The sequence below is a fragment of the Melozone crissalis genome, unplaced genomic scaffold, assembly GCF_028551555.1.
Source record: "Melozone crissalis strain CALT ecotype California unplaced genomic scaffold, PUWL_Pcris_2 ptg000004l_1, whole genome shotgun sequence".
Lineage (NCBI taxonomy): Eukaryota > Metazoa > Chordata > Aves > Passeriformes > Passerellidae > Melozone > Melozone crissalis.
This window is the reverse complement of record NW_026535782.1, coordinates 36,492,452-36,520,263: the sequence shown is the minus strand read 5'-3', so window position 1 is coordinate 36,520,263 and position 27,812 is coordinate 36,492,452. Positions and strand designations below refer to the sequence as shown.

At 38.5% G+C, this 27,812-nt stretch overlaps 1 protein-coding gene across 4 annotated transcripts in view; it reads left to right on the top strand.

Moving 5' to 3' along the window:
- Positions 1 to 27,812, top strand: part of NR2C1 (nuclear receptor subfamily 2 group C member 1) — a 47,233-nt gene that overhangs the window by 2,889 nt on the left and 16,532 nt on the right. The window contains exons 2-8 of one of the 4 annotated variants that reach the window (XM_054277486.1): positions 7,809 to 7,866; positions 10,805 to 10,880; positions 15,336 to 15,443; positions 19,840 to 20,070; positions 23,553 to 23,634; positions 25,556 to 25,735; positions 27,663 to 27,810. In XM_054277486.1, coding sequence (XP_054133461.1) covers positions 10,827 to 10,880; positions 15,336 to 15,443; positions 19,840 to 20,070; positions 23,553 to 23,634; positions 25,556 to 25,735; positions 27,663 to 27,810 — 803 coding nt within the window. In that variant the 5' untranslated portion in view covers positions 7,809 to 7,866; positions 10,805 to 10,826. The remainder of the gene's footprint in view (positions 1 to 7,808; positions 7,867 to 10,804; positions 10,881 to 15,335; positions 15,444 to 19,839; positions 20,071 to 23,552; positions 23,635 to 25,555; positions 25,736 to 27,662; positions 27,811 to 27,812) is intronic. The other 3 variants (XM_054277501.1, XM_054277509.1, XM_054277492.1) reach the window with 3 other exon arrangements.

Genomic DNA, 27,812 nt, shown 5'->3' with positions numbered 1-27,812 from the left:
GGCAAAGCTGTTTGGTTTTTTTTTTCCTCCTCAGTGGTGCTTCAAGCCGATTTTTGCATTTTGATCTTGTGCCTGTACCTTACTGGAATAAAGTAACCTGCTGCAAAACAGAATTCTGTCAGTAGAATTTTATGGATAAAACTGTAAAGGTACAGTTAATTAAATTCTTACTCTTGTGTGTGCAGACCTGTCCATATTTTTAACCTTCAGTCATCAGCTTTTAATTCCAGAGATCACTGCATTACTTGGCAAAATCTTAAATCAGCAAAGGATTTATTTTTTGTTAAACCAAGCTCTTTAAAATCCCAGTTCTCTGAGACTGGAAGATGGCTTGTGCTGTCTGAGTCCCATGTATGTGATGATGCAGGGCTGCAGATTTTGTAAGGAAATACATTCCTTCCTGAAGATCATGGTGTAAAAACTGCCTTTCTGTATCAATATTTAGATTAATTTTGTTGACTTTGCCAGGCCTTCTCTAAAAGGCTGTTTACATTTATGTAATTTAAATTACTTTTGTCCAACTTGGTAGCAAGCCAGGCTGGACTAAGCTCAGTATTTGAATGCCTTTGTCAGAAGTTAAAGTGGAAAATATAAACCACCACAAAACTAATGCCAAACCCTCTGCTGTTGTCATATGAGCCCTCATAAATGGTTATTTCATTCCAAATAAGTTGAGGTTGCTGTTTGTAATTTAGCAGTAACTTTGTGGTGTGAGACCTACCCTATTTAGTGTGGTAATGTGTTTCCTTTGAAGTCTTAGCAGGATAGTGTGTCAACATGATTCTTAATTGGACTTAATATGAAGATTTTTTTCTGAGTGCCTTTCACATGTTTATTGGAATTGAAAAAATCCCAAACCAAAAAAATTCCCAAACACACACCCACACCCTCTTAACAAAATCTAATCCTGTGTAGTTGATAACAAAGGAAAAAAAATTGAGGAATCACAAAGTGACTTGGGTTGGAAGGGAACATCAAGATAATTTCGTTCCAACCACCCTGCCATGGGCAGGGATGCCATGCACTGTATTAGTTTGCTCAGAGCCCCATCAAACCTGGCCTTGAATGTTCCCAGGGATGAGGCATTCCACCTTCTCTGGCCAACCTGTTCCAGTTCCTCACCACCCTTGCAGTAAAGAATTTCTTAATATCTAATCTAACCTCTCTTTCACTTTGAAGCCATTCCCCCTTGCCCTGTCACTACATACCCTTGTAAGAAGTCCCTCTTCATTTTTCTTGTAGGCTCCTTTCAGGTACTGGAAGGTGCAGCTGGGTCACCCTAAGCCTTCTCTTCTCCAGGCTGAACAATCTCAGCTCTCTCAGCCTGAGGTGTGCCATCCCTCTCATCATCTTGGGAGCTCCTCTGGGCTCCCTCCAGCAGCTCCATGTCCTTCCTGTGCTGGGAGCCCAGAGCTGACGCAGCCCTGCAGGTGGGGTCCCACAGGAGCAGAGGGGCAGAATCCCCTCCCACAGCTTGCTGGCCACGTGTTTTTGGATGCAGCCCAGGACATGTTTGGTTGTCTGGGCTGCCTATTCCACATTGTTGTGTCCAGCCTCTCATCCAAGAGAATCCTCAAGTCCTTGGCAGGGCTGCTCTTGATCAGTTCGTCCTCCAGAACATTTTACATGGGTCAGTGTCAACAGTGATTTACTGGAAGGATGTGTGAGAAACTCACTTTTGTTGTATGAGGGTTTTGCTTCTTTGGGTTTTTTGTTTTGTTTTTCCTTTTAATCTGAAGGAGGCTTCCATGGATATGCAGATGTGCAAGTTTGTAAGGCCCATATTGTTAGTATTGTTGGAGAGGCTTGCTGATTTCTGTAAAGTATCTTCATATCTATCAACTACCTCATCTGTGGCTGTAGTTCAGTGAATATTCCTAGTATTCCAAATGGTCATCTTGCATAACACCTGAAAGGGCAATTTGGCATTATAGATAAGCTGGTGTAACATTGTGGGCTTTTTACCAAAAAGAAGTGGTCTTGATTCTGGTCCTACTTGCTTTTCCTGTGTTGTGTGTTAGTAGGTGCAGGGTGAATAAAGTCAGAAGATGAGTTCACAGCTATACAACCATGAAGGCAAATGCAGAGTGGAACAAAGCCAGCAGTGGGGCTACCTCCCATGAAATACTGTAATTGTACCATAGAGAAGGTATTGCCTGCAAGTGTTTGGAAAGAAGGGTTTGCCCTTGCTGTGATGTGTTAGGGTGATCTTGCTGTGGCAGCTGGAATGGACCTGGCTGAACCTAATCCAGTGAATGGGGAAGTCTTGGGTCAGATGAGCATCCTGGTTCATGGTGCAGCTTCAGCTCTGGTGCAGGGAATCAGTTTGGGGTTTTTTTATCATTTTTTCCTTTTGCAGGCTTCAGGTAGAGATGCAGGCTATGGCTGACAGTACACAGGGCAGGTTACCTAAGTGGCTGTCTCCTTACCTGGCTGTGGCATGTAGCCAGTGATCCTGGGAGTAGACTCCACTTGCCTTTCCTCTTCCTTTTCCCAGTTGGTTGTGGGACTAGTGAGCTAAGTCAGCTCAGCTGTGGCTGATGGGGCAGGTTCTGGAGATGCCATGATAAAAGGAGCAGAAGCCAAGGCCTAAAAGTGAGGCTATCCCTTTGGTGGCCCAAACTGTAAAAGCTATTTGTTAGTCGACTGAAAATTTATCCTAGTGATTCTGTTTTCTCATGTTTCTTCCCAGTGTAGCACTTGCTTACAAAAAAAGATAATGAGAGCAGTGATTTTAAATTAATTGCACAGGCATGCCTACAAATGCATCTCTTTCTGTATTGCTCTGTGCTTTTTAATTACTCCCTTATGCTTTTGCAAGTGTCTCATTTTCCCTTGTTTGCCTGCAGGTCCAGCTGCTTCAGTTTTGTGTTGTTACTTACCCTTATATATGCACTGTCTAAATCTTGGTCTCATGAATTTAAAAAACAGTATCTTACTGGGTGTCGAGGGTCACAAAAATATTCCTCAGTTCATTAATAAAGAGAATCTTACTCCTTTAAATCTGCCAACTCTTGTACCCTCTTGAACAGTGTGGTTTATAGAACAATAACCCAAGAATAGCTCATTTAGCTTGCTGTGTTCATTGAGCTTTTCCTATATGAAGCACTGAACAGTGGCATCCATCATTTGTCCCACAGATGTGTTTGATTTCCTTGGTTTAATTCACTGTCTGTAAAGCATTGCAGAATACTGCTCTAACATATAAAGAAATCTTTAACTTATTTAAGCACTAACTCAGGCACTTTTAATCATAGAGGGATCATTGAGTGCATTCTATTCCATGTGTAGGGGTTTGTTAAACAACTTTGGCACAGGCTATGCTGAATTCTTAATTAGTGTATGATTAGTCTGCTAATGGAAGTGAGGACTAGTTTCCATTTTAAGGTACAGAGTACCTGTAAGCCCAATGTCATGACCTGAGCTAAAATCCTTAGTTGACTTTGAGGTATATTGAAATCATTAGTACTGAAGCAGTGTTTCTACAGGAGATTGTTTCCACTGCTTTTGCAGTTGGTTTTCTCTTATATTCACTTTTTGAGCTTTCCTAAAAAGTCATGTTGACCTTCCTGTATTTACTGTGTGCCATGGTTTAACCCCAGGCAGCCACTTGCTCGCTCACCCACCAGTGGGACTGGGGAGAGAATTGGAAGGGCAAAAGCTGGAAAACTCATGGGTTGAGATAAGGGCAGTTCAATAGGGAAGGCAGAAGCCACACAGACAGGCAAGGTGAAACAAGGAATAATTCACTGTATCCAGCTGACAGGCAAGTGTTCAGCCATGTCCAGGGCAGGCTGCTGGCTGAATATCTGATGTGATGGTGGGGGGGCCCTAGCATGTGCAATGCCTGCTTGGGGAGACACATGCCAGCACTCCATCTCCTTCTTCCTCTTTCTGTTTTTATATGCTGAGCATGTCATATGGGCAGAATATACCTTTGATCACCTGTCCTGCTGTATCTGCCACCCATCTCCCATGTACCTCCAACTTCCTCACCAGTGTGGCAGCACAAAAAGCAGAAAAGGGCTTGGCTGTATGTGAGCACTGTAAAAAATAACAAAAACATCTCTGTATTATCAGCCCTGTGTTGATGACAAATCCAAAACACAGCCCCATACCAGCTACTGCAAAGAAAGTGAACTTTCCCCCAGCCAAAACCAGCACACTGATAAAAACAAAAAGTGAAGTTCACAGTAACTTCTGCAGTCATAACTAATTAATGTACGTGTATAAAATATCTAGAACATACTTGTGTAACTTCATTAGTTTAACAGGTTGATTTCATCTAGGAAAGACCCCTGTATTAAGACACAATCTATACTTAGTAATTAGAAGAATCATTATTCACTCCATACATAGAGTCAAACTGGTTTAACAGTGCCAGCAGGGTAAATTAAACTACTGAAATTTTACAAACATTGTTTTTGTAGCAGTAAAACTGGTCAAGGGTATGCGGTACTTTTTTCCAAAGTAAACTGAAGATCTTTGGAATGGACAGAACTTTCTCACGTTATGTTTTCATGCTGATGTGGTTTGTTCTTACTCATTCAAAGGACATTACATTAGAATCAAGGCACTTGATAGTGGGCCAGCTATACCAACAGTGTAGTATAATAAAATGAGAGATGTTGTCTTTTATATCAAATTGAGCATCACAGCTTAAAGAAATACACTTCCTGGTACTACTCTTGAAGTCCTTAGTCTACATGGGTATGATATCTAAAAATGCTATTAATAGGAACTTCCTGCTAAGACAATTAAAGTTGTGTAACTTTAGTCCCTGGAGAAGGTTAAGTTAAATGGTGATGTCTTCTGGGTATAACTTAACTGTACTAGTGGAGAGGTTAGTGCTTCTGACTACCAACCCTCAAAATTGCTGTCTGCTCTCATGGGAATGAATGTTTCCTGACCCAGTTCAGTTGAAGTAAGCCTGAAATACTTTAAAAAGTAAGTATTTCATAAGTTATTTTGACTAAAACATTGATAATTGTTCCTTCCTCAGCACATAAAAGCTGAGGAGGAAGTAGAGATGAGGGGTTTAATTGGTGCAAGCTAATGAAAGGTTTCCACTGCTGTGGTGGCCTACAGGGTGCTTAAATAACAGTGGAACACCACTGGACTTGATGCCAGATGCACCACCACCCTGTTTGTACTAACTGGTGACAGTGAGGCATTTAAAAATAATAATGAATCTTGTCAAGAAGGCTCACTAACTCATTCACTAGGGAAATAAACTAACAGTATGTAACTTACAGACAAAAATATTTTGGTAGCATTTTGAGTCTGAAGATTGAACAGAAAAGCAATAAATGCATTTTAAAGCATTTAAGAGGAAGTCTAATGCCTGCCTTCTGTCAAAGTGCCTGCTTTTAGATGGATGGGATTGAGCTTTTGTAAGGAAAAGAGATGGATGTATAATTCTGCTTATTATTTTTTTCAAATGTTTTTGAAACAGCTTCATTTTTTATTTAATTACATGACAAGTAATGGTGTCAAGCAGTCAAGGAATAAATTTGAGAACAAGTGCAGTGATCATCCTTGTAGAGCAGGTCTAATGAGTCTAAGTACAATGCTGATATTTGTGTTACTCTCTACCTAGAGCAACAGAAGCAAAATGTTTCTGTGCTGTGTATCTTCTGAGAAGAGGATTTTTCCCTGTTCCCAGAAATAAGAAAATAAACAAAGGGATCATCTCGGACTAGGGGAACACAAGGCTGCCAAACTAGGATGTATTGTACATTTGCAGAGGCAGTGGTTTAATCATATTGTCATTTGACATAGTTGTCAGCAACACATCTTTTTAAAGGAAAATTTTAGAAAGGTTATGTTTGTTCTGTAGTTTTACAGTGTGTCAGATTATAGTGGTAGAAAGTCAAAGAAGGAACTAAGAGCTTAAGCTGTGACAGTGTCAGTGGCTAAATGGCTGTGGGACAAAGAACTTCTTACCACTTCATTTTTCAGAAATTTTGTGGTTAAAGTAAAGGCAAGGATCTTGGTCTGATGTGAAAAAGGGAAACCAGTAGACCAAATGAGTAGTACTTGTTATAGGCAGCTGTAGGCTTGCTGGTTGAAACAGCAGCAGTTGAAAATAATTTTTGCAGGAGTATTCAAAGTGAAATATAAGGCAAAAATTATTTGGGCACTGTTTGTAAACAACATAATGCTTGTGTGTTGGCAGGAGCCTTGGCTCTCCTTTCTCTCTTCTAGTCATAATACAACTAATATTACAATTCTTTTAACTGTTGGACATAATAAAGCAGATCCTAAAACTATGTGCAGCTTTTTTATGTTGTGGTCTCTGGTCTTGTAGAATTCCAGGTTTCCTCCTTTCAGTGTTCTAGATAACTTTAGAAAGGAAGTAAAAATGTGATTATCAGTCTTAAATATCTGAATAAAATTTGATTTATCATGGTTTGTCTCATTCATTTTGAAAGGAGAAGAGACTATTCTATGGAAAAACCTGGCAATTAATTGAATCCATCTACTTCTTTCCTATACTAGCAATAAACATTTCTCATATATGGGCTGGTGTGTCCTTTGAATGTGTATGACATGGTTTTGACAAGCATGGAAAAAAGCATTTCTGAAAGCAAGAAGATTCACATTAGATGAGAACACCTTGATGATCACTTCTGGTTATTGAAGATCAAAACTCAGACTGATGATACTTAGAATAATTAAGATTGAAAAGAAATTGAATTCAGCTGTTAACCCAGCATCCCTGTGATTGTCACTGGGCCTGGTGCTGTACACTTCCAGGGACAGCAATTCCAACTGGGCAGTCTGTGCCAATGCCTGACTGTTTCAGTGAAGAAATTTTTCCTGGTATCCAATCTAAACCTCCCCTGGTACAACTTCACTCCTTTCAGGTGCTTGTAGAGAGCAGTAAGTTTCTGCTGTGCCTCCTTTTCTCCAGGCTGAGCAAGCAAGTTGTGCTCCAGCTCCATTGTCCTCTGGACTGCCTCCAGCACCTCAGAGGCTTTCCTGCAGTGAGGGGCCCAGAACTGGACATGACATGTGAAGTGTGGCCTCACCAGTGCTGAGTACAGGGGGACAGTCACTGTCCTGATCATGCTGGCCACAGCACTGCTGATCCAGGCCAGGATGCCCTTGGCCTTCTTGGCCACCTGGGCACATGTTGGCTCATGTTCAGCTGCTGACCAGCATCCCCAGGCCTCAGCCCCTTGATCCAGCCTGTCCAGATCCCTCTGCAGAGCCTTCCTACCTTCCAGCAGGTCAGCACTCCTGCCCAGCTCAGTGTCATCTGCCAACTTAGTGAGGGTGCCCTTGATCCCGTCATGTGGATCATTGGTGAAGGTGCTGGAGAGGGCTGATCCCAGTTCTGAGCCCTGGGGAGCAGCCCTGGTGATTGACCACCAGCTGGATGTAGCTCCGTTTACCACCACTCTGGGCCCAGCCAGGCAGCCAGATTTCTACCCAGGGAACCCTGGTCAAGCCATGAGCTGCCAGTTTGTCCAGGAGAATGCTGGGGCAGATGGTGTCAGGCCTCAGCTTTGCTAAGCTCTGGGTAAGCTACATCCATGGCCTTTTCTTCATCCCTCAAGTAATTTTCTTTGCTGGGAAATGAAGGTTATGAGGTGTTCATGGAACGTTTCTCAGTTTCAGGTAGCTTTGAATTAAGAATATATTGATCATTTCATGTGAAACAATTCAGCCACTGAGACTATTGGCTGGACTAACTCAGGAAAATAAGCTTTAAAAAATATGAAAAATGTGCTAAATTTTAAAATTTACATAATAGAAGAAAAACAGCTGAAGCAATTTTTTTTCTGCTTAATTCCTTGCAGGGATGTCTAAAGAGTGATTAAGCACACCTGATGGGAAGTCTTAACACAGATACCCTAGGTAAGCAAAATAAGAACTACAAAACCTTTTACAGCTGAGTTAGCTGTAAAAATCTGTAGATTTTAGCTGAGAACTTGTAGATAGTTCTCCTTGACCTGTCCTGCTCCCCTGTTCCCTGCACAAGATGAACAGCTTAACACAGCTGCTCCTGAGAGGGAGGACCTGGCTTCTCACTCAGGTGCCTGTGGGCTTGTGTGACTCCAGAGTGACCTGTGGCAGCCAGCTGGCTGGGCCAAAAGCAATGGGAGAGTTTTGTGGTGCAGTTCACCTGAATTATCTGCTTCCCACCAGTAACAATGAATGAAGATTTGCCTCCTCCTCGAATCTTCCCTCTTTTCCTCCCTCTCTTGACTTTTAACAACGTATTCTCCCTTCTGGCTGCAATAGAATGAATCTGGCTGCAAAAGAAATCAACTTCATTGTGCTTACCTGGATGATGTTTGCTGCATTTCTGCCAGCTGAGTTTTCTCTCCTTTTAGTGAGTTGAATTATCCTACTGGAAAAGTGGGGTCAAGACCACTGCAGCTTGGTCAGGGTGAGCAGGACCTCCTTCCTGGAAGTGAGCTGTAAATTCTGTTCAAAGGGCTTTTGAAATTATTCCTTGACTTGGCAAGTGAGAAAGAAGTTTCTGCCAGTTCAGTTACTTGAACTGATTTATCAGGCATTATGTGTATGCTAACACACGAAGAGATGAAATTATAAGCCAGAAATGGAAAATGGGATAGGAATGCCTAGTTAAGCTCTCCATATCTGCAACATGATTTGCAACATGAAATGTTGTCTAAGAGTTTATACTTGAAATATTGAAGCTGATCTTTTTTCACTGTTATACATGCTCTTCAGAGCAAAGTTACATGGTTTATTGGAGGTGATTTCAATTTAGATATTTAGTACAGAGTACTGGTTTTACAAATACTGATTTTGTCAGTGCCCTTTAGTTTAGGGATCGCTGAGTTAAATAAAGCAACAAGACCCAAAAGAATCTGCTTCTTAGTGTTTGTGCAAATTGAAAGTGCAAGTGTCCAAATATAAAACACCTTGTGAGTAATATGTAAATTCTTGTTAGTAATAGTGAGTACATTCCTTTTCCAGTGTGTGCATGCCTCAAACTCATGATTTGTGTAGCTTTGACAGCTGGTTCTGCATCCCTAAGTTGAACCACCTTGTGCTTGTTCCAGGCAGCATGAAGAGGCAGGATAGGTTACACCTTTTCTCCAGGTTCCTCTTCATCATAAGAGTTCAGTCTTGTTTGTGTACTTGATGTCCTATGTTCATGCAAGTGCAGTTCAAATGAGTCTGTTTTAGATAAGTTTCAAAAATTCTCTGCCAGGTTTATGCCTCTCTGAGAGCCAGTTTCCCAATGGTGCATCGTAGTTGCATACAAATGTATTCCTTCACTGCTTTACTCCAAGGTGAAACATGCCAGTTTAAATCGCTTTGAGTCTTCACGCTAAGCTGTTTTACTTAGCTCACATCTTGACATGAGGGCAGTTGCATCTGATTTAGGAGAACTAACCAGCTGGTGGAAATTAATACCTCAAAGTGATTTCTTTGTTACTGTGTAATGAAGTAGCACTCATTTCTGGCACTCTGTGTGTTAACAGTACAATATTTGATTGCTAGTATTTTATTTAAAAGAAGAAAACATTGATAAGCCACATTGCCTGCCTTGAAAATTCCAAGTGCTCTTTGAATAATGATTGTGCTGCAGCTCACTGGATGCAGAAGTGGGCTAATAGAGTGCTCCTGCAAGGATGCTGACACCTAGATCTTCCTAGGTGATAATGATTTTCAGCATAAGCTTTAGTATCATATCTCTATATGCATGCCTGTTATCTTTTGTCCTAATTTAACTAATAATGCAGCATGCTAGGGAGTGATTAAGAATAGTCTAATGCACAAATATTTTTGTATTTCCCCTTTCACACATTATTTGGGCTTTAGTATACCACTGGGCACGCCTCCAAGGCCTGCAATTCTTGCTCTAGTCAAAAAATATTTCTCTTTCCAGTTTTAAGAGCAGAATTAGCTTGAGTTAAACTTGAATTAAAAGTGAGTTATTTTTTTATTTGCATGGCTCATTGGGGAGGTTTCAAGTTTCATTGAGGAGTTGGTAATTCCTAGGAGTTCCAGAAAAGTTAAAGAATAAAAGGCAGTATTAGTGTAAGAGTAGTCTTTGTTCCTACAAGAGGTAGGTATTGTAGTGTTGTTAATTTGCTTTTGTCAGTAAAATTGTTTATATGGTGCTTTATAATCTGTGAATGTTCCTTTTAAGTACCGCCTAGTGAATATTTGTATACCAATAATATAACACATAATGTATGCCTTGACAAATAAACAAGGCATGCATCTGAATCCTTTTTACTGCTTTAATGTAGCAGTGTCTGTTAAACCCCACAAAATTCTTCTTAGGAAGATTTGGGCTCATGCTGTGGCTGCAGTATTGATAATGAAACATCATCTTTTTTTTAAACACTTGTCTTCTGTGTCCCAAGTACTGCTGCCTGTTAGTTACAAAATTGATCTTCAAGCACTCCTGTTAATACTAAAAAATCTGTATGGGTTCAGAAGTTAGATTTGCCCCTCTTGATTCACATTAACAAAAACCGCCTGTGTTCCAGTTTTTTAAGATGTTAAACCTGGACCTGCTGATGTCATGGTCAGTAATAGACTTCTGTTCTCACAGTAATTTTATTGTTGCTTGTTGGAAAAGCAGAAGAGGAAAAATAGGAAGTCTCTGTGTGAGTTATTTAAATAAAACAATACCAGGTTTTCAAATAGCAAATTATTTATTTTTATAGTATAAGCAAACTTTAAATTCTGCAGGGATGTCATCTTCATACAACCGTGAACGCACTTATGTGAACTATATTTTCCCCAGAATATTTTTACTTTTGAAACTACAGATGTTAAGCATCTTCTTTCCTTTCTTTGACAGGAAATTCTGGTGATTAAAGATCATGGCAACCATAGAGGAACTGGCCCATCAAATTTTTGAACAGCAGATGGGAGAGGTACATAAATTTTGAGTCCTATTTAAGAGAAATTGAATAATAAAATGCACAGACTGGCGTGTAAAAGCCCAAATCATTAAAGAAAATTTTTGATACAGACAAGGCTTCTGGACACTTCCCTCAGAAGGAAGAACAACCTACTATGTCCATTTTAAAGTTACACTGCAAAGCCTTTTTTGCCAAAGTGCACCCCACAAAAATTAAGAACTATCTAGCAGGGTTTCCACTAAGGCAACTAGCTTTTCAGCTTGCTGTCTGAGCCTGTAGTGGTTTTCAGAGAGCCATCTGGTTGTGTAATTGCTTTACTCCCTTTTAGTTTAAAAAGTCAGGACACAACTATGCAATTACTTCATTTGTCATTTTTGGCTTCACTAGGAAAGTTTTGCCATGTTCTTCACTTTCAGATATATGTGCTTGCTATGTGTCAAAAGAAAGATTGAGCTCCTGTTTCTGCAAATTTCTAGTTCTGGTTCTGTGTGACCTATGTGCAGAATCTGTGCACTGCAGCCAGGGAACTGCCAGAGATGCACAGATAGTTTGGGAGTGTGCATATGGGTATACATAGTTATCTAGAAAATTTCAGCATAGCATAGACTATTTAAAATTAACACTACTGTAAAATTAGATAGAGGCAGTAATTTATTTATCTTCCATAATGGATGTTATTTTTTAGCTTGAAATATCCACTCTTGGATTCTTGTCTAGACATAGACTTACTTCTCAAGTAATTTTATTTCCTCTCAGCATTGATTTCAGATGGAAGGGTTGGAGTGGGGGATGGGATGGTTAATTCTACCCTGAATAAATTTTCACAGCTTTTATTTTTGTAGCACGAGTTGTTCTGAGTGCTGCTAAGGCAATCTCAAAGGATGTTTGCGTCCCATAAACCACTTATTACTTGTCCTCTTCATTAGGTGAGAACACGTGTTTAATGCAGTTTTGTTTTGGGACTGTAATTCTTTGTTGAGGACTAAATAGGGCTGTATTTCCTGTTTAAATTGGTTTGGTTTTGACAGTGCAAGGCTAGTCAAAGCTAGCTGAAGTGTACATTCCCCTCAGGATGGCGTGATGAAGGTGTTTGCCTCTGGGGTTTGTTTCTCAATTTCATAATGTGATTCCAGGAGACACTGAGCTGACTTAGTATCTCAGTACCATGGGAGAGACAGGGTCCTTTTTCTGTTTCTTTCCTTATTAATTTCCCCACCAAGAGCAAGCTAATAACCCAGCCAAAACAAGTGGAAGCTTTTCTGCTGGGTTAGCATAGAGTAGGGTCTGAGAAGGCTCCTGTGACTACCAGAGCCAGCACAAAGAAGATGACTGGTAGCCAAAGGAAGGCAGGGGAGAAAACAGGGAGAGTGAAGGTGCAGTGCTGCAGAGAGCTGTAGCTGTTCTTGTTCATGGTGAAATCACAGCTGTACAGTTTTCATGGCTGTTGTTTTGTCAGCAGTGGAGATTAGGATTTGTGTTTTAGCAAGGTTTTACTGACTAAGATGGTCACACCGTATTTGGCAGCAGTGCAGCTTAACCATTCCCCAGTCCTCACTTAGCCACTTATTCTCACCCTGTGCTAGTCTTGCTCATGTAAGCTCTGTGTGTCATCATGCTGTGGACAAAACTAGGAAAAAAAATGAATGACAGCAGAGGGGAGGAAGGTCATCTCCCTGTTGGTTGTGATCAGTGTCCTTGTTTCGTACCAGGTGCGGCCCAACCAGGCGCGTGGTTGGAGAGACTGAAAAGCATCCCTGAGGCCAGTGAAAACTGGGACTCCTTAAGCCAAAATTGTTGTCACAGGCCTATGCCATGCAGGAATGTGCTGTCTGAAAGGTGGAATCAGCAAGGAAAGCAGTCTCACAGGGGCCTCCATGCAATAACTTACATTCCTGCCTACATACAGGCTGTAATTGCTTGGTGGCATTCCTAATCACTGAAAAATCATAGTTTAAGGTCTAGAGAGCTTCAGCAGTATTTTTGCTAACGTTTATAATACTCTTGTTGAAGTAGCTTTAATTGAATTTTAAAGAAAAATTTACATGAGTAGAACCTGAAAGGAAAACGTGTTCCACTATTGAGGATAATGGAAATGCTTCTGTCTCATTGAAATAATGATCAGAAGTGTTTTGTACATAGATTTTGATTTTTAAAATAATGTTAATTGTTGTTCATGAAACATTTTAAATCACAAAATTACCACAACAGTTTTACAATGGTGTTCACAAGCATACTTTTCTTAATTTAGGGCTTTTTACATGAAAGCAAAACATTGAAGCAAAATATAACCCTGTGTGTATGGAGCATTGTGCAGTGATTGTTGTTGCTCAGATTCTGCCATCTGCTAGTCATCTTTTGCTCAGTGCAAGATAATTCCTATTTCTGTATCAAGAATACATTTCTTGAATCATGTAGCAAAGCTACCTGCCAAGAGCATTCTTTCTTTAAACTCTGGCTGGAATAACTAAGTCTGTGGTGGTTCATTTCCACAGTCCTGCCAGTTTGCTGTAACAGAGGAAAGCTATATCATTGTTGAAACAGTCTGTCACACATAAAAAGTACAATTTTAAACAAATTTTGCAGTTACTCTTATCAATATTAACTGAAATAAAAAACCTTGTATTCTGCATAGAAGTAAAACTGTCAAGCTGACATTTTGTGGGGTTAAAAGGTACATGTGGATCATGGCATTTTAAGGGAGCAAATGTGAAGCAGTTCTATAATATGTAGCTTATTTTGTAAAGCAAAGGTAAATGCACATAAAACTTTAATAGTTTCTAATCACCACATGTACCTGTCAATTTGAGTGGCTGATGCAGAACTTCAGTGCTTGAAAGTACCTCTCTTGAAAGAACTGAAAATGCTGCTGGTTGATGAACAGTTTTTTGTCCTTTACTTAAGCAAAGAAGCAGATATTATTTAAAAGTACTTGTACTCAGAAAAATTGGGTATTTTTAGAAAGCAGTGTCCAGAAATGACTCAGCAGTAGTTTGACAAGCATTTCTTTTGGTGGTGCTGGCAGTTTAAGTAATCTCCCCAGCAGATTAGCCTCACTCATTTGCCCTGATGCATCTGCTTCTGAGCATTGTGGAGACTGGATTGAAGAAGATCTGTGCTAAGAATAGCCTTTGTTTGCTGGGCTGCTTTTCAGCCTGCACTGGTGTCCGGTGCCAGATCACGGAATGACTGACCAGCCAGTTTTACCTGCCACACTGAGGGGAGAGGAGCAAGTAAATTATGAGATTGCTACCAAAAGTAGCACCTTTTGGGGCAAAATTTCAAAATCAACATAGGCTAATGGGAGGTTGTATTTCTGCTAGAAGGGGAAGTCTTGCCCTCCACCCCATCCCTCTCTCATACTGACCTCGAGCTGCATGTTCTGGCCTGCTTTTGTCTGCTGATACTAGCATTTAGATGATGGTATGGTTGCAAAATCAGGAAGCTGATACAGGAGGAACAAAAAGCCTCACAAACTGTTATGAAATAGTACCTTGACTGCAATATACATATATATTCTCTGTATTAATTGGGAGGGGCAGGGGGGCAATGAGGTGCAGAGATGTATTGGTATAATGGTGTAAATACTGGGAATAATTGGTAATAGAGATTTGTAGGATGTTGCAGACAGTTTTGTGAATAGCAAAAAGGTTTTGGAGTTACCTGGGAATTTAAGACAAAAATTTCAGGTTGAAAGTGTCTGTAAACTCTGTGAAGAGAAATTCTCTTTATAGTGCAAAAAATCTGGCCTTTCTGATCGAGCCTCTACAAATAGCAGCTGTCCTTAATTTTTATTGACAGATATTGTAATGAATAACACAATACCTTCCCCCCTATGCCATTTGCTGTAGGCTGTGAAGAATTTTTAAAATACTGATAATTGTTAAAATACTTCAATAAATTGTGTTTGAGAGCATTCACGCTGAGATTTTAATACAAGATACACTGTTTGCAAACTTTACACAATTTATTAGTTTTTCCTACCTTTGTTAATAGTTCTCCAGTATAGAATTCTTTAACAGAAAAACAGAATTGAAACTGCCAATTGCTGTGTTTCCATACAAAAAACCCTTCTGTCACTTCAAGTGAGCCATTAAAGTACATTTATTGCAAACATAGCACAGCTGTGGTGGTAGGTATTGTGTCTCATGGACATCAGCAGTAGTAAATATTCGGGTCGGTTGCCATACACGGACATGTCAACAATTAATTGCTTCACTTAAAGTATTTGTAAATTTTGCATTGGAGGGTACTTTGAAATGGGTCTAAATCAGAATTTTCTAATTAGACAAATTAAGGTGTTGAATTAGGCATTCACATTTTTTATAGAATAAGAGTGTCAGACCTTCCATGGCCTTGTTCAGAGAAATTGGAAGCTGATGAAACCTGAAGGTTTACTCCATTAAATTAGTGGCTCCATTAAAATAGTATATCTGTTGTCAGTCCGTGACATTTGTTTCTCCTTTCTAGGTTACACATTCCCAGGAAGGTGGTACACAGACACTAATGGATGGGGCAGCACAGCGAATACAGATTGTCCCTGCAGATTCGGGCCTCTCTTTATCACAGCGGATACAGGTATGCTTCATCCGATGCATTTTAAAACAGACATGAGCTATTTGCTTCTGCCAGTTTCCACATGCAGTTCTTTTTTGTTTTCATCTTGTTACTTGCTTTAATGTAAATATTCAGCCCCAGATGGCAGAGACCCTTTCTGTATAAATAGGAATAAAACAGCATTCCAGTCTTTTCCTCTCTTTTTCGTTTTTTTATTTTTCCCTTGTAAGAATTTTAACATCACAAAAATCCTAAATCACTGAACAGAAAAATACTTTTTGCAAGTGAAGCTATTCCTTGAAAGTTGAATATTTTTTCTATTTGGTAGTTCAACTAAGTTGGAGGATTTCTACATTTTGGAGCAGAAGTGAGGAGGGAAATACTGCATTGTATCTTTGAAGTAATGAAAAAATGCAGAGAAACTTAATGTCTGAGAAGAATACTGATTTTTGGTTGTCCCAACCCATGTTGTATCTCTTGGTATTATAATCCATAACCTGGTCAAGTAATAACCTCCAGCTGAAGTGAGGGTAGTGAAGTTTTTGGCAATGTAGGTATGTAAATCAACACACAAATGTATGTATGGAGACTAGGAACATTTGGGGAATGAAATTTTATGATTTATGCCCTAAAAGTCAGTGCAAATCAGTTTTATTTTTAATTTTCATTGTAGAGAAAAATATCAGCTGCAGAATAAGTATAAAAAATATTCTCAGATATATGTTGTTCATACAAAAGCACACATTTAAGTGAGCCAGCTGCTAGTATAATCTTGGCTGCTTTTTTCTTTTAGCAGCTTCACTCTAAACATTGTCCTCTGTTTTTCTCCTGTTTTGGTGCATTATGTGCAAGCTTTCAACCTTCCAAGGCTCTTCCCAACCACCCCCTATACAATATGGGGTTTTTTAGATTTATTACCCCCCCACCTGTGCTCTAGTTGTGGTATGTCTTACCAATCATGTAGGTCTTCATTCTTTCAGCTGCCTCTGCTCTGTTTCTCACTTCCTGTACAGCTGTACTTTTTATTAATTAATTTGTGCTCATCAATTAAACAGCATTCTGTCTTCAGAAAGGATGGTAAGCACTTTGGCTGTTGTCTCTTGATGTGTGTGAAACAGCACTCAGTCAAAACACTCATCCTTCCTGCAAGAGACATCTACAAACATCACTAGTATCAAACTTACTAATAAAAACTTTGCTCAGAGAAGAATTTATGTGAAGAGCAAAGTAGTTTGTAGGAATAAATGTATCTCTGTGAAATGTCCAGCATAAATGCTACATTTAATGATTTTGAGTTTATATTTCCAATTATTATTTTTTCCTTTATTATTATTAAATGCACCTAATTATCTGAAACAATGAAATAGAAAATCCTCAGTAGAAGATTCTTTAAAACGTGTTTCATTAATCACTCTTAGGGAATGCTAGCATTTCTTCTGGGAGAAAAGTTGAATGTTACATTTGCTCAACAGGCATTCTGCACAAAATTGCTCTTGTTATAAACAAGTGTATTAGTTGTCTGTGTTTAGACATCTGCTTTTTTGTAAAATAGGAACACACAGATACTGAGGTGTTTATTGAAATGATGTTCAAATGGAAATCAAAACTTGTTAACAAACAAGGCTTAAAAGCAATAAAGGAAAACAATATCTTCCATTATCATCAGGGTGCTTATTTGAAGTACATGGGAATAGTGTATTTTTTATGCAGTCAATCCTGAATTGATATATTCCTGTTTTATAATATTATTGTTTTAGCCATATTGAGTTTCAGGTTATTAAGAAAGATAATGTGTTGTCACTGATTAGTGGTGGATTCGTGGTCAGAAGATAAATGTTTTTCCTCTTCCCTTTGACAATGTTTTTCTCTTACCTTGACATTTAGGTGTTGCAAGTTGTTGTGCTGTGCTGAACTGCTCCACTTTTCAGTGTCCCCATTGCAGTGTAGGTGGGGGTTTGCAGGTGTATGGCCATAAGAGTCAGCTGCAGTCAAGAATGTGTTTAAGTGTTTAAACTGCTTTCTCTTATGGCTCTGTCAGTTGTCAGATGCTTGTCAGGTGCAGAAATCACTTGTGCAGCTTGAATAGCTTTGTAAGGATATTAATGTAGCACTGTATCTACTTTATCATGTAGTGAAAACTGCCTGGGCATCCTCCTAGGATTGCAGGAGCCCATTTGCAGACTGGGACTCTGTTAAATAGAAGGTGAAGTGAATTGGGTGAAGTATCAGTGGTTCTTCTGCCTGCTCCCCTGCCATATTTATCTACAAGTACATATATTTTTTTAATTACACAGCTGGGCTACAGTAGGAAAAAAGATGACTTGGTATATATGTTCCAAAAGTAGTTTCAGCTGTACTTCAAGTTTGTATTTGGGACATGCTGGTTTTTGGGTATACTTTTTATAAACCAAAATAGATGGAATATGTACCTTTTTGGGGTACTCTCAGTTATGCTTTTAAGATTTGATATGGAGACAGATTTTAGTTAAGAGTGTCTTTCAAAGAGTAGGTCTGGAGATTCAAAAAACAGCACAGTGTTCTGTTTGGCTTTTGTACATCTATGCACCCTGTTGAGCATAATATACATTGGATTTCTCCTAATCCAAATAAAATGCTTGGAAAGATGCTAGATGCTTGGAAAGAAGGGGAATGGAATATCAGCTACTTTGGAAATAGCCAAAAATTACAAGAGAAATAAAAATTGTGAATGAAGGAAAATGGAACAAAGAAAATTAAATTAAGGAATGAAGGGAAGTGAAAAGGGCAAGGAAGTTTGCCTTCTAAAGAATATAGAACCAATCTAAAGGAACTTAAAGAAGAAATAATGGTCTACTGTAGCCATATGTGGTCTCAGACATGAGGATATATGAAACAACTGAACAGAAAATTTATCATGTCGATAATTATTGTCATGTTTTAGCATTGTCTTCTCAGCCTACACCCCAAATCCCATAACTTTTGTCCTTTAGCATTTAGAATGTTATCATTTACCTGCACTTTTCTCTTAGATATGCTTTTAATCATATTGTGTAGAGAAAAAGATTTGAGTTTTGATCCATTAAAATGTTAAGAGCACAAGGCCGCCTGAAGGAAACACATTTGTTTTGTGTAATGAAACTCATGATTTATGAATATTTGAAAGTGGCAATATTGTGTTATAACTGCTGAAATTGGATATTCATCACTGCTTATCTTTTTAAAAGGCAAACTATACACAGGCATTGGGCATTTAGAGAAAGTAATAAGCCTGTTGTGAAGGTGCAATAGCAAAGCTGATAAAGAATTCATGTGAAATTATGCCTTGTTCAGTTTCTTTGTGCCATAGTTCTCCACCTAGGAAATACAATTAATATTGGCACCCCAATTATGGGGAATAAGTTATGGTAAATATTAGACAACTAAATAAATGTCATCTGTAATAAAAATAAAATTCATATCTGTAATATGAATGGTAGGCATGTGTAGATAAACATAAATGTTTGTCTACAGTTTAAAAAACAAGTTAATAGGAGCTATTTTATTGATCTGTAATTCAAAATAGTTTGCAGGAAACAGTCTTTGTAGGATAATTGTCCTTAGTCTCCAGAATAAACCAGGCAGTTTTCCATATAGACATTTTTAAGGAGATATGCAGTGACTATAAGTGAGATTTATAATGGAATATATATAGAATCCTGATTATTTTCTCTGAGGATTATAATCTTCTGACAAAGTTGGCAGAAGGTAGAGGATTATTTAATAAAATTCTGCTGTATTTGTGCTTGAAAACAGGGATAAAATGGGAAAAACCACCCCGTAGATCTGTTCTTTTTCCTTAAAAAAAGAAAGAAAAAAAGGCAGGGAAGGAGATTCTGTTTCACTGATTTATTTAGAAATGTATATGTAAAAAAAGGTCCCCACAAAATGAAGCCTAAAATGTGTATATAGGTGCAACAATATAATTGCTTTTCCTGCTGTTTGCTGCTTACTTTTTTCACTTGGACATCTACGTTGTGGTTTTAAGAAGTTCCATGTTAAGTAACCAAACCTTGGAGGTGCTGCAGACACTTCATGTAGAGAGCAGCGAATTCAAGATTTATTATTTCTTATAACCTGATGGGTCTTAGGGCTCAGCTACAGACATGCCTTGAGTTCTGGATGTTAGAATTGTCAGGAGTTTCAGTAGTGTTGTAAAAACACGTGTCAGTTGTAAAAATTGAGTACAAACTCAGGTTTGACTTCAAACACCTTGATTGAAATGTGTTTCAAATACAGTGAAAATCCAGGTTTTTGCCTGAGTTTAATTCACTCTTGTGTGATGGAGGGGAAGATGATCCTGCTTCTCGAATGTGAAAGGCAAAATCCCATTTTCTTCAAGTGCCCGGATTGGGTCCAAAAGGTTAAATCACCATAACAATTGAGATAAATGTATTATTAGATTGTCACAGATCAGCAGACGGGCCAGAAGATTCAGATTGTTACATCACTTGATCAGAGCTCAGCAGGCAAGCAGTTCATCTTAACAAATCATGATGGCTCTACCCCAAGCAAGGTGATCCTTGCCAGACAAGATTCCACTCCAGGAAAAGTTATCCTAGCAACTCCAGATGCTGCAGGTGTCAACCAACTGTTTTTTGCATCCCCTGATATATCTGCACAACACATCCAGGTAGATAATCCACTTTATTTCATATTTTTCATTCAAATGGGATAAGAAAAGATGTTTTATTTCCAAATAAGTCTGTCTGGGTTCTCCTTTTTGTTTTTTTTTTTTTTTTTTAAGTATAATTTTCCTTGCACTACGACTCACTGTGGATATTTAAAAATTATGAAAAAACTTTTTTTAGTAAATTTCTTGCTTTTAAAATTTATATGTTGGCTCATGACATTAGGAAAAATACAGTTATTTTTATTGTCATTTCCAGATTCTGCCATGCCAACAGTCCTTTATTTCTCCTCGTTAACTCTCCATCTGTTTTCATGTATTGTTGAAAAACATTCACTTTTCTCCATTGTCCTTCTCTCTTAACATTTCCCTTTGCTGGTTTCCCTTTTTGCACGCTGTTGCAACTGCTGTTCAGCTGTGTGAATTGTAGTCCACAGCAGTGCTCAGACTATTTAGTGGGGCAATACATGACTCCATGGGGGTGAGGAAATAACACTAATGCTTTTGTGTTTACTAATGTGATATTGTAGCTAGGCAGGGTTGTAGCTCCCTTAGCTGGTCCCCAGTGTACCTTACTCCATGCACATTGTATGTGCCATTTCTTTAGTTGCCACCCTTCCAACTTCCAGGCTTTCTGTCCCAGCCTGGCAGGGATGGCTTGGCACTGATGTGAAGAGTGTCAGAAACTTGCAAGGAGAGCTGGGAGATGTGACCTGCTTCAGCATGAAGTAGGAGGATACTGCATGCAGCTGCAGTACAGTACTGCATGTGTTCCACCCAGACACGTTGCTGCTGCTGTTACAGTACATCCGTGGTGGGCCAGACTGCATTCAGATAGCTGCAGTCCATTTAGTCCCAGACTGCATTCAGATAGCTGCAGTCCATTTAGTCCCAGACTGCATTCAGATAGCTGCAGTCCATTTAGTCCCAGGCTGCATTCAGATAGCTGCAGTCCATTTAGTGCCAGATCAAACACTTAAACGTTGTGACCATAAACAGCTGCTTAAGGAAAAATGTTAAAAGATGGCCAAGTAAATAATGATCTTTTTGAGCATATCCTTTTACTTCCATTAGCTGATGATACAGAGGAGCCTCCTGATTTGGAGACTGCAGTTAGACCATCATATTTGATAGCTGCTATTAAACAACCTTTTTTTGGTATTTATATAGATCATGTAAGCTTTATTCTGTATAATATCCTATGGTGTGCCAAGAACACGTTAAATTATTTGACCATCTGAGAGAATTGTTTAATTAGGTGTCTCTTGCACTAGAAGATACTATTAAGGATTTGTGTAAGGGTTTATAGATCACTACAAAATCCTCTTTCAAGCAATCTCTTTTCAGCTGCAGACTCTTTAACTGTCCAGTTTGTGCTCTTCTGTGAACCAGTCCACTGATTCACTACCTACACATTGTGTAAGCTTGAAAGAATCTCTGTATTACATAATATTACTATTTTTGGAATTCACAGTTCTTTGTAAATGGACACCCTAGGTCCTTGCTCCAAAGAATTTGATTACTGTGAATATGGGACCGGTAGCAAAAGCCAATCCTGTTGAGAGGCACTGAAGCATGCTTAGTGTTATCATACACTTTGTATTTTAGGTAAGCCTCAACAAAAATATAAACTAGTGGGATATGAGTAGTCCACATAAAAATTATTTTCAAAGACAACTTAAGAGATGAGAAGTATGCCACACTGGTTTATAAGGCAAAATTCAGGAAAAGAGGAAATCTGTAAAAAAAATTGAAAGCTGTAGTTCTGATTGTATCACTTGGGCAAAATAGATCAGTTTGAGAAGCAACAGGGTATTCTGTCACCCCAGTTAAATTGTTCTGTTGTCCTCGGATATATATGGGTAGAGATTTCCTCTGTTCATTTAAAATCCCATGAAATACAGAGTACCATTCATTTGCCATTCACCTGCATCCCTTTGGGATCTTTTGTATTTTCTCCCTCAAATGATCTTTCCATCTCCAATTTCACCTGTTTTCTTCTTCTTCTTCTTCTGTAGCCTTCACTTGAAATGCCCATTTGTTTGTTCTGCCAAAAACCTCTCTGTTATTGCACCTTATCTTTACATTGACTCATTTGGCAAGACCCTTTCTCCCATCATCTATTTTAACTTCGGTGGCTCCTTTTCATATTAATAGTAAATTTTTATTCTTCATGTTCAAGGTCAGTTAATAAGTTCTCTGAGTCTGGGATTTTTATCTCCTCATGGGCCGATTCTGTAGTCCTTCCTTATGTGGAACTTCCCATTTCAGTGCAGCTTTAATTTATGGAAGGACTTAGAATTTATATTTTCTATAATATCATGAAAATACATAATGTTAATACTGGACATTTGGATGGATCAATAGGTTAATATTCTCTTAACTCATCTTATTTTTCTTAAGAAGTTGGTGCTTTTTTAAAGAAAACATACTAGATGAATCTCAGAGACTGTATTGGTAACAAGGCTAACTAGAAAGAAGTATGCTTGTTAAACTTTCCTACATACATCGTCTGTACTATGTTCCAAACTCTAAAAAACACAATTTCCAAATTTTCTCTCTGGAGGAGAGAGTACTTTCTGTTTTGGTTACTTCCCTTTTTATCAGAGGTGCTGTTCTGAACATGCAAAGCAAGAATGTGGAGTCTGGCTTCCCTTTAAGGCACAGTAGAAGTTAAAAAGTCTTAAAGCTTCTAAACTATATTCTCTTTTGAATGAGAGGAACATTTTTTTCTTTTCTATGTCAAGATGATGTTTGGTTGTTACTTGTGATTTCTATGTTCCTTTTTTAAATGGATTTTTTTCTGTGCTTTATTTATGTTGTGGTGGGATAGTTTTCAAAGATTAAGTGAAATGTTCTGGTGCCTGCCCTGTAGTACTGGGATTCTAAAATTATGGGCTTAACAAAGTTTTGCAGGTGCCAGAGATAAATGACTGAGACAAGACAAGAATATTTTAATAATGTCAAACTGTAACTGAAAGCCAAGCTATATACCGGTTGGAAATTAAAGGTTGTGTCCAGAGTACATTTCCTTTTGGTCCATATTTTGTGTATTATAAAAAAAAGAAGGTAATAAACCTCTGTGTAGGTCTAGTAGCCTTTGCAAGGACTTTTTTTTGTTCTGTCTGTTCAGTGCTTCTATCTCTTTTGTACTATCAATGAACCACTAGTATATAAATATAAAATTGAACAAATGGTAAGAGTATGCAGATGCTGAAAGTTTTTTAAAATGTCAGTCCATTTTGCAAAAGTAGAATTTAGAGAAATGAGATCTTGAATTCTTCTCAAAAGCATTACAAGTAAAACTCTTGTTCCCTCCTGAAAGGGAGCACAGTGGCATGGCAGTATTAGATGTAATCAAGAAAACATGATACTTTGTAGATTTAGTCCCCTATCTTAGACAAAAAACACGAGCATGAGATATATTTATTATTTCTAAATGGTGAGAAAAATAAAAATTAAATTATTTCACACTTTTTTTTCAGATTTTAACGGACAACTCCCCCAATGAACAGGGCCTAAATAAAGTGTTTGATCTGTGTGTTGTGTGTGGAGACAAAGCATCAGGTATTTGGTTTTTTCTCTCTTTTTTTTAAGGTGGTGCAATTTTATAAAGGCAGTTTAAAATTCTTCTGAAGCTGTATAACAGTTTGCCTGCATATACATGTATAAATTTCTATACATGCAGTGGAGAATTTCACTAAGTGGTACTCTAGTATCCATGGATAGAATTTATTGTTGTTTTTCATAGAATATCCTGAGCTGGAAGGGACCCTCAAGGGTCACTGACGTCCAACCCTTGGCCCTGCACAGGACACCCCAAGAGTCACACCCTGTGCTTGAGAGCCTTGTCCAAACTCTTCTTGAGCTCTGCCAGGCTGGTGCTGTGACCACTTCCCTGGGGAGCTGTTCCAGTGCCCAGTCACCCTCTGGGTGAAGAACCTTTTTCCTAAAATATAACCTAAAATCTCCCTGACCAGCTTTGTGCCATTCCCTTGGGTCCTGGCTCTGGAGGCAGTAGTCAGTGCCTGCTTGTCCATTTCCTCTTGTGAGGAACCTGCAGACCACTGTGAGGTCTCCCTTCAGCAGGGAGCAAACTCGCTAGAAAGTAAAACGTATTAAATATTTTTTTCAAAAAATTGGCAAAGTTTTACATAAAAAATACGGTTGCTAGAGCTCTAAATACTTGTCAGGCCTCATCCATCTCAAGGAAATTTCTGCCAAACTTAAGGCAAAGATCTGTTTGGTATGTTCTAATTGTTAAAACTTCTCTGACTCCCCAGAGGAGGGCTGGAGTCTCTCTTGAGGGGCTGGAGATCCAAGGAGGTTTTCCTCCTGTGCTGGCCTTGGAATATTGGGCAGTGGTAGTGACTCTGGGGACAGTGCCATGTTCCTCTGAGCAGCTGCAGGTTTTGGGGAGCCTCCCATGTGACAGGCACTGTCATGAAAACTGCTTTGCAGATACTTCCAAGCTGGAATCCAAGAAGCTACATCAAAAGAGTAAGTGAAAAAGCAGCCCTGCTACTTTGCAGAATGAATATTCATTATCCAGCTGCTACTAAAATATTTCAGACAATATTCTTTTAATACATATGATGCTTTTGAAATTTCACATTTTAGTAGTGGTAAAAAGGTTGTCATAGAGGAATCTAGAAAACCTGTCAGAATTTCTAGAAATTTCAGGAAAGAGCCTTAAAATGTTTTCTCCTAAATTAGGTTACATTTGTGATTTATTTTGTAATGTGCCATATGTATTTCAAGGATTCATAAATTAAAATTGTTGTAATGGCCAGCATGCCTTCATCAATCCTTTTTATTAGTCTTTCTATTTAATGCAAAATCAAAATAATTTACTTCTAAAAATAAAATCTTACTTTTTGTAGTATATTCTAGAATTTTTTGTATTATGTAGAAAACTTGCAGAACTGGTCTTCAAAAAAAATATTGTAATTCTTTTAGATTATTCTTTCATTGATGCTTTACTGCAAGAACTATGGACATACCATTACCCTTTTAGGAAAATGAAAGGTGAAAATAAAGCTTTGCAGTGATTGCCTCATGCTGTCAATGCCATGTTTGCACTTTCCATTGTTGCATTAGATTTAAGGCATACAATTTCAACAGCTGAAATTGTAATGAGAACTCACAGGAAAATCACTAGAGGAATCTATAAATTAATTTTTTTTGCTATGTTCTTACTGACCTGTTTTCTTAGTCTTTTTTAACACTGCTGTCAACAGATAAGGAAATAATTTGATAAGCAACTTGCTTGTTTGTAAAATCTTGTTTAAGAGCTTTGAACTGGAAAAATAGTTCTTGCTTTTTTATGTTTTATAGCCCCAGTATATTTTAAGATCTGCAATGGGAAAAACAAGTGTTCCTTTTCTGGGTAAAATAGCTAATACTTTGTCTTTAATAAATGTCAAGTCCATAAAATGAATATGATACTGTAAAATTAATGTCACATTTTCTGTTGCTTTGGAACTAGGGCGTCATTATGGAGCAGTGACCTGTGAGGGATGCAAAGGATTCTTTAAAAGGAGCATACGGAAGAATTTGGTTTATTCGTGCCGGGGAACGAAGGACTGCGTCATTAACAAGCACCACCGGAATCGCTGCCAGTACTGTAGGCTGCAGAGATGCATCGCCTTTGGCATGAAACAGGATTGTAAGTCTGAATAGGAGCAAACTGCTGCACCTGCCAGCTGCTTTGTGCTACAGAAGATATGCTTTGTATAGATACAAATTGTTATCTTGGTTACAGATTTTTAAATCGTTGTATTTTTTCCTTTTAAGGAAGTTTGGTGTATCACAATGTTAAATGCTTTCAGGTGTTTGCTTTAAAAGCCTAATGAGCTCCATCCCACAGGATGAAAGGGAATGAATTGTTACTCCTATGTGGCAAATATCAAACATGTCTGCATTTTTTTGTGCAGTTCAAGTTAAGTTACTGAACTTTTTGAACTCTCCTTTCAGTTTTTCCACAACTGAGATTGCTGTTCACTTTTGGCAAAGCTCTGCAGAGAGTTATTCACAAGGCAGAGATCTGTAGTGACCTAAAGTTCGGTTGTTACTGATGCCTGCAAATTCCAAGTTCCTCTCTAGCTTTCCATACATTAGATGTAGTGGTAGTGCAATATCACAGCAGTATCAGAATAGTAAATACACAGAAAATCACACAAAACACAAATTCTTCAGACCTAATACTGTAACACTGTTGTAGTACATACAGTATTGGTCTTGTTCTCTGCTCTCTGTCATCCTGCACTTACTTTACTGACCCTCTTGAACTTCTGTGGACATTTCCTCCTTACAGCCCTGCCTCTGTCAGCAGAAATCACTAACACAGAGGAAATTAATTCAGAAAGGGAGGAAAAGCTGGGGCAGTGAAAGTGGATCTTTACCCTCTAGTTCAGCTGGCAGTAAGTAAGAAAAGGCCCCTCCACAGAAGAGTTTTTAAGCAGAACAAAATCACTTGGCTTAGGGATCAGAAGGCAGGAAAATAATCTCTGGGTCATGGGGGAATAGTGAGTGGGAGAGAGGACTGTTTGGTGATAAGAAGTCTCGTTCCTCAGTGGGGTGGAGAAAGGAAAGGAAAGAAAACTTAACATGGTCTTGGACTGTAGCTCCCTCAGTGGGGGTTATTTGTCCCTTGAAGAAGCCTTGGCCTTTTCTCAGCAAAGTGAGAGATACTGAGCACAGCATTTACAAAGGAAGATTAAATACTTGCCTCCATCTCCCACCCTTTAAAGCACTATTTGTGGGTTGCAGGCTGACTTCAACAGCATTGTCAATACTTAAAATTACAACATAGGGGGTTTAAGATGCTTATCAGTGTGACAATTTGAATAGCATCACAGTCTACTGCTATCTTGAAAGGTTTTTAATTTTTTATCTGAAGTTACACATTTTTCACATTTCCACATTCTCCCTATAGAGGGTAATACTGTAAGTTTTATTTTAATGTTCAAACCAAGATGATATATTTGTGGGCTAAAGCCCCAGTTCATTCCACCTTGTTTCACTGAGTCATTCAAATTAAAAAATCCACTTATTCTCTGAAGTCAGTGACTGTGAGCCAGGGTCTTGCCCAAATTTATCTTAAATGGTCTGAACTCAACTTTGTGAATGTGCCTTTCCCTCTGTATTGTCTGAGGTCCTAACCTGAGAAGCTTCATTAAGTGGATGAAGTTATATGGGTTCAACACAGACCCGCAGTCCATGGAAAAACATACCATGAGTCCTTTACAAAGGAAGTGAGAGTGTGAGATAGTGAAACTGAGAGAATGCGAAACTTTAAGCTGCCACTTTGATTCAAGATAAAAATGAGGGGATGTCTCCCTTAATTTTATCTTTAAAATGTTGCAATATGTTCCATCTCAGACTTTGACTACTACATCATTTCACTTAGAACTCATCAAGTTGGTGTGCTGGTTTTATCCAACTTGTTAGCTTGTAGTTATGGGATATATTTAATATATATATATTAGCTATTTTCAGGATTATTATTAAAAACAAATATTAAATAAAGAAGAAAGTATTATTTCTTATTCTGTAATTCAGGGTGATTTAACAGTTGGATATTATTTCTGTAGCTGTACAGTGTGAGAGGAAACCTATTGAAGTGTCAAGAGAAAAATCTTCGAACTGTGCAGCTTCTACAGAAAAGATCTACATTCGGAAAGATCTCCGTAGCCCATTAGCTGCAACCCCAACTTTTGTAACAGACAATGAAACAGCAAGGT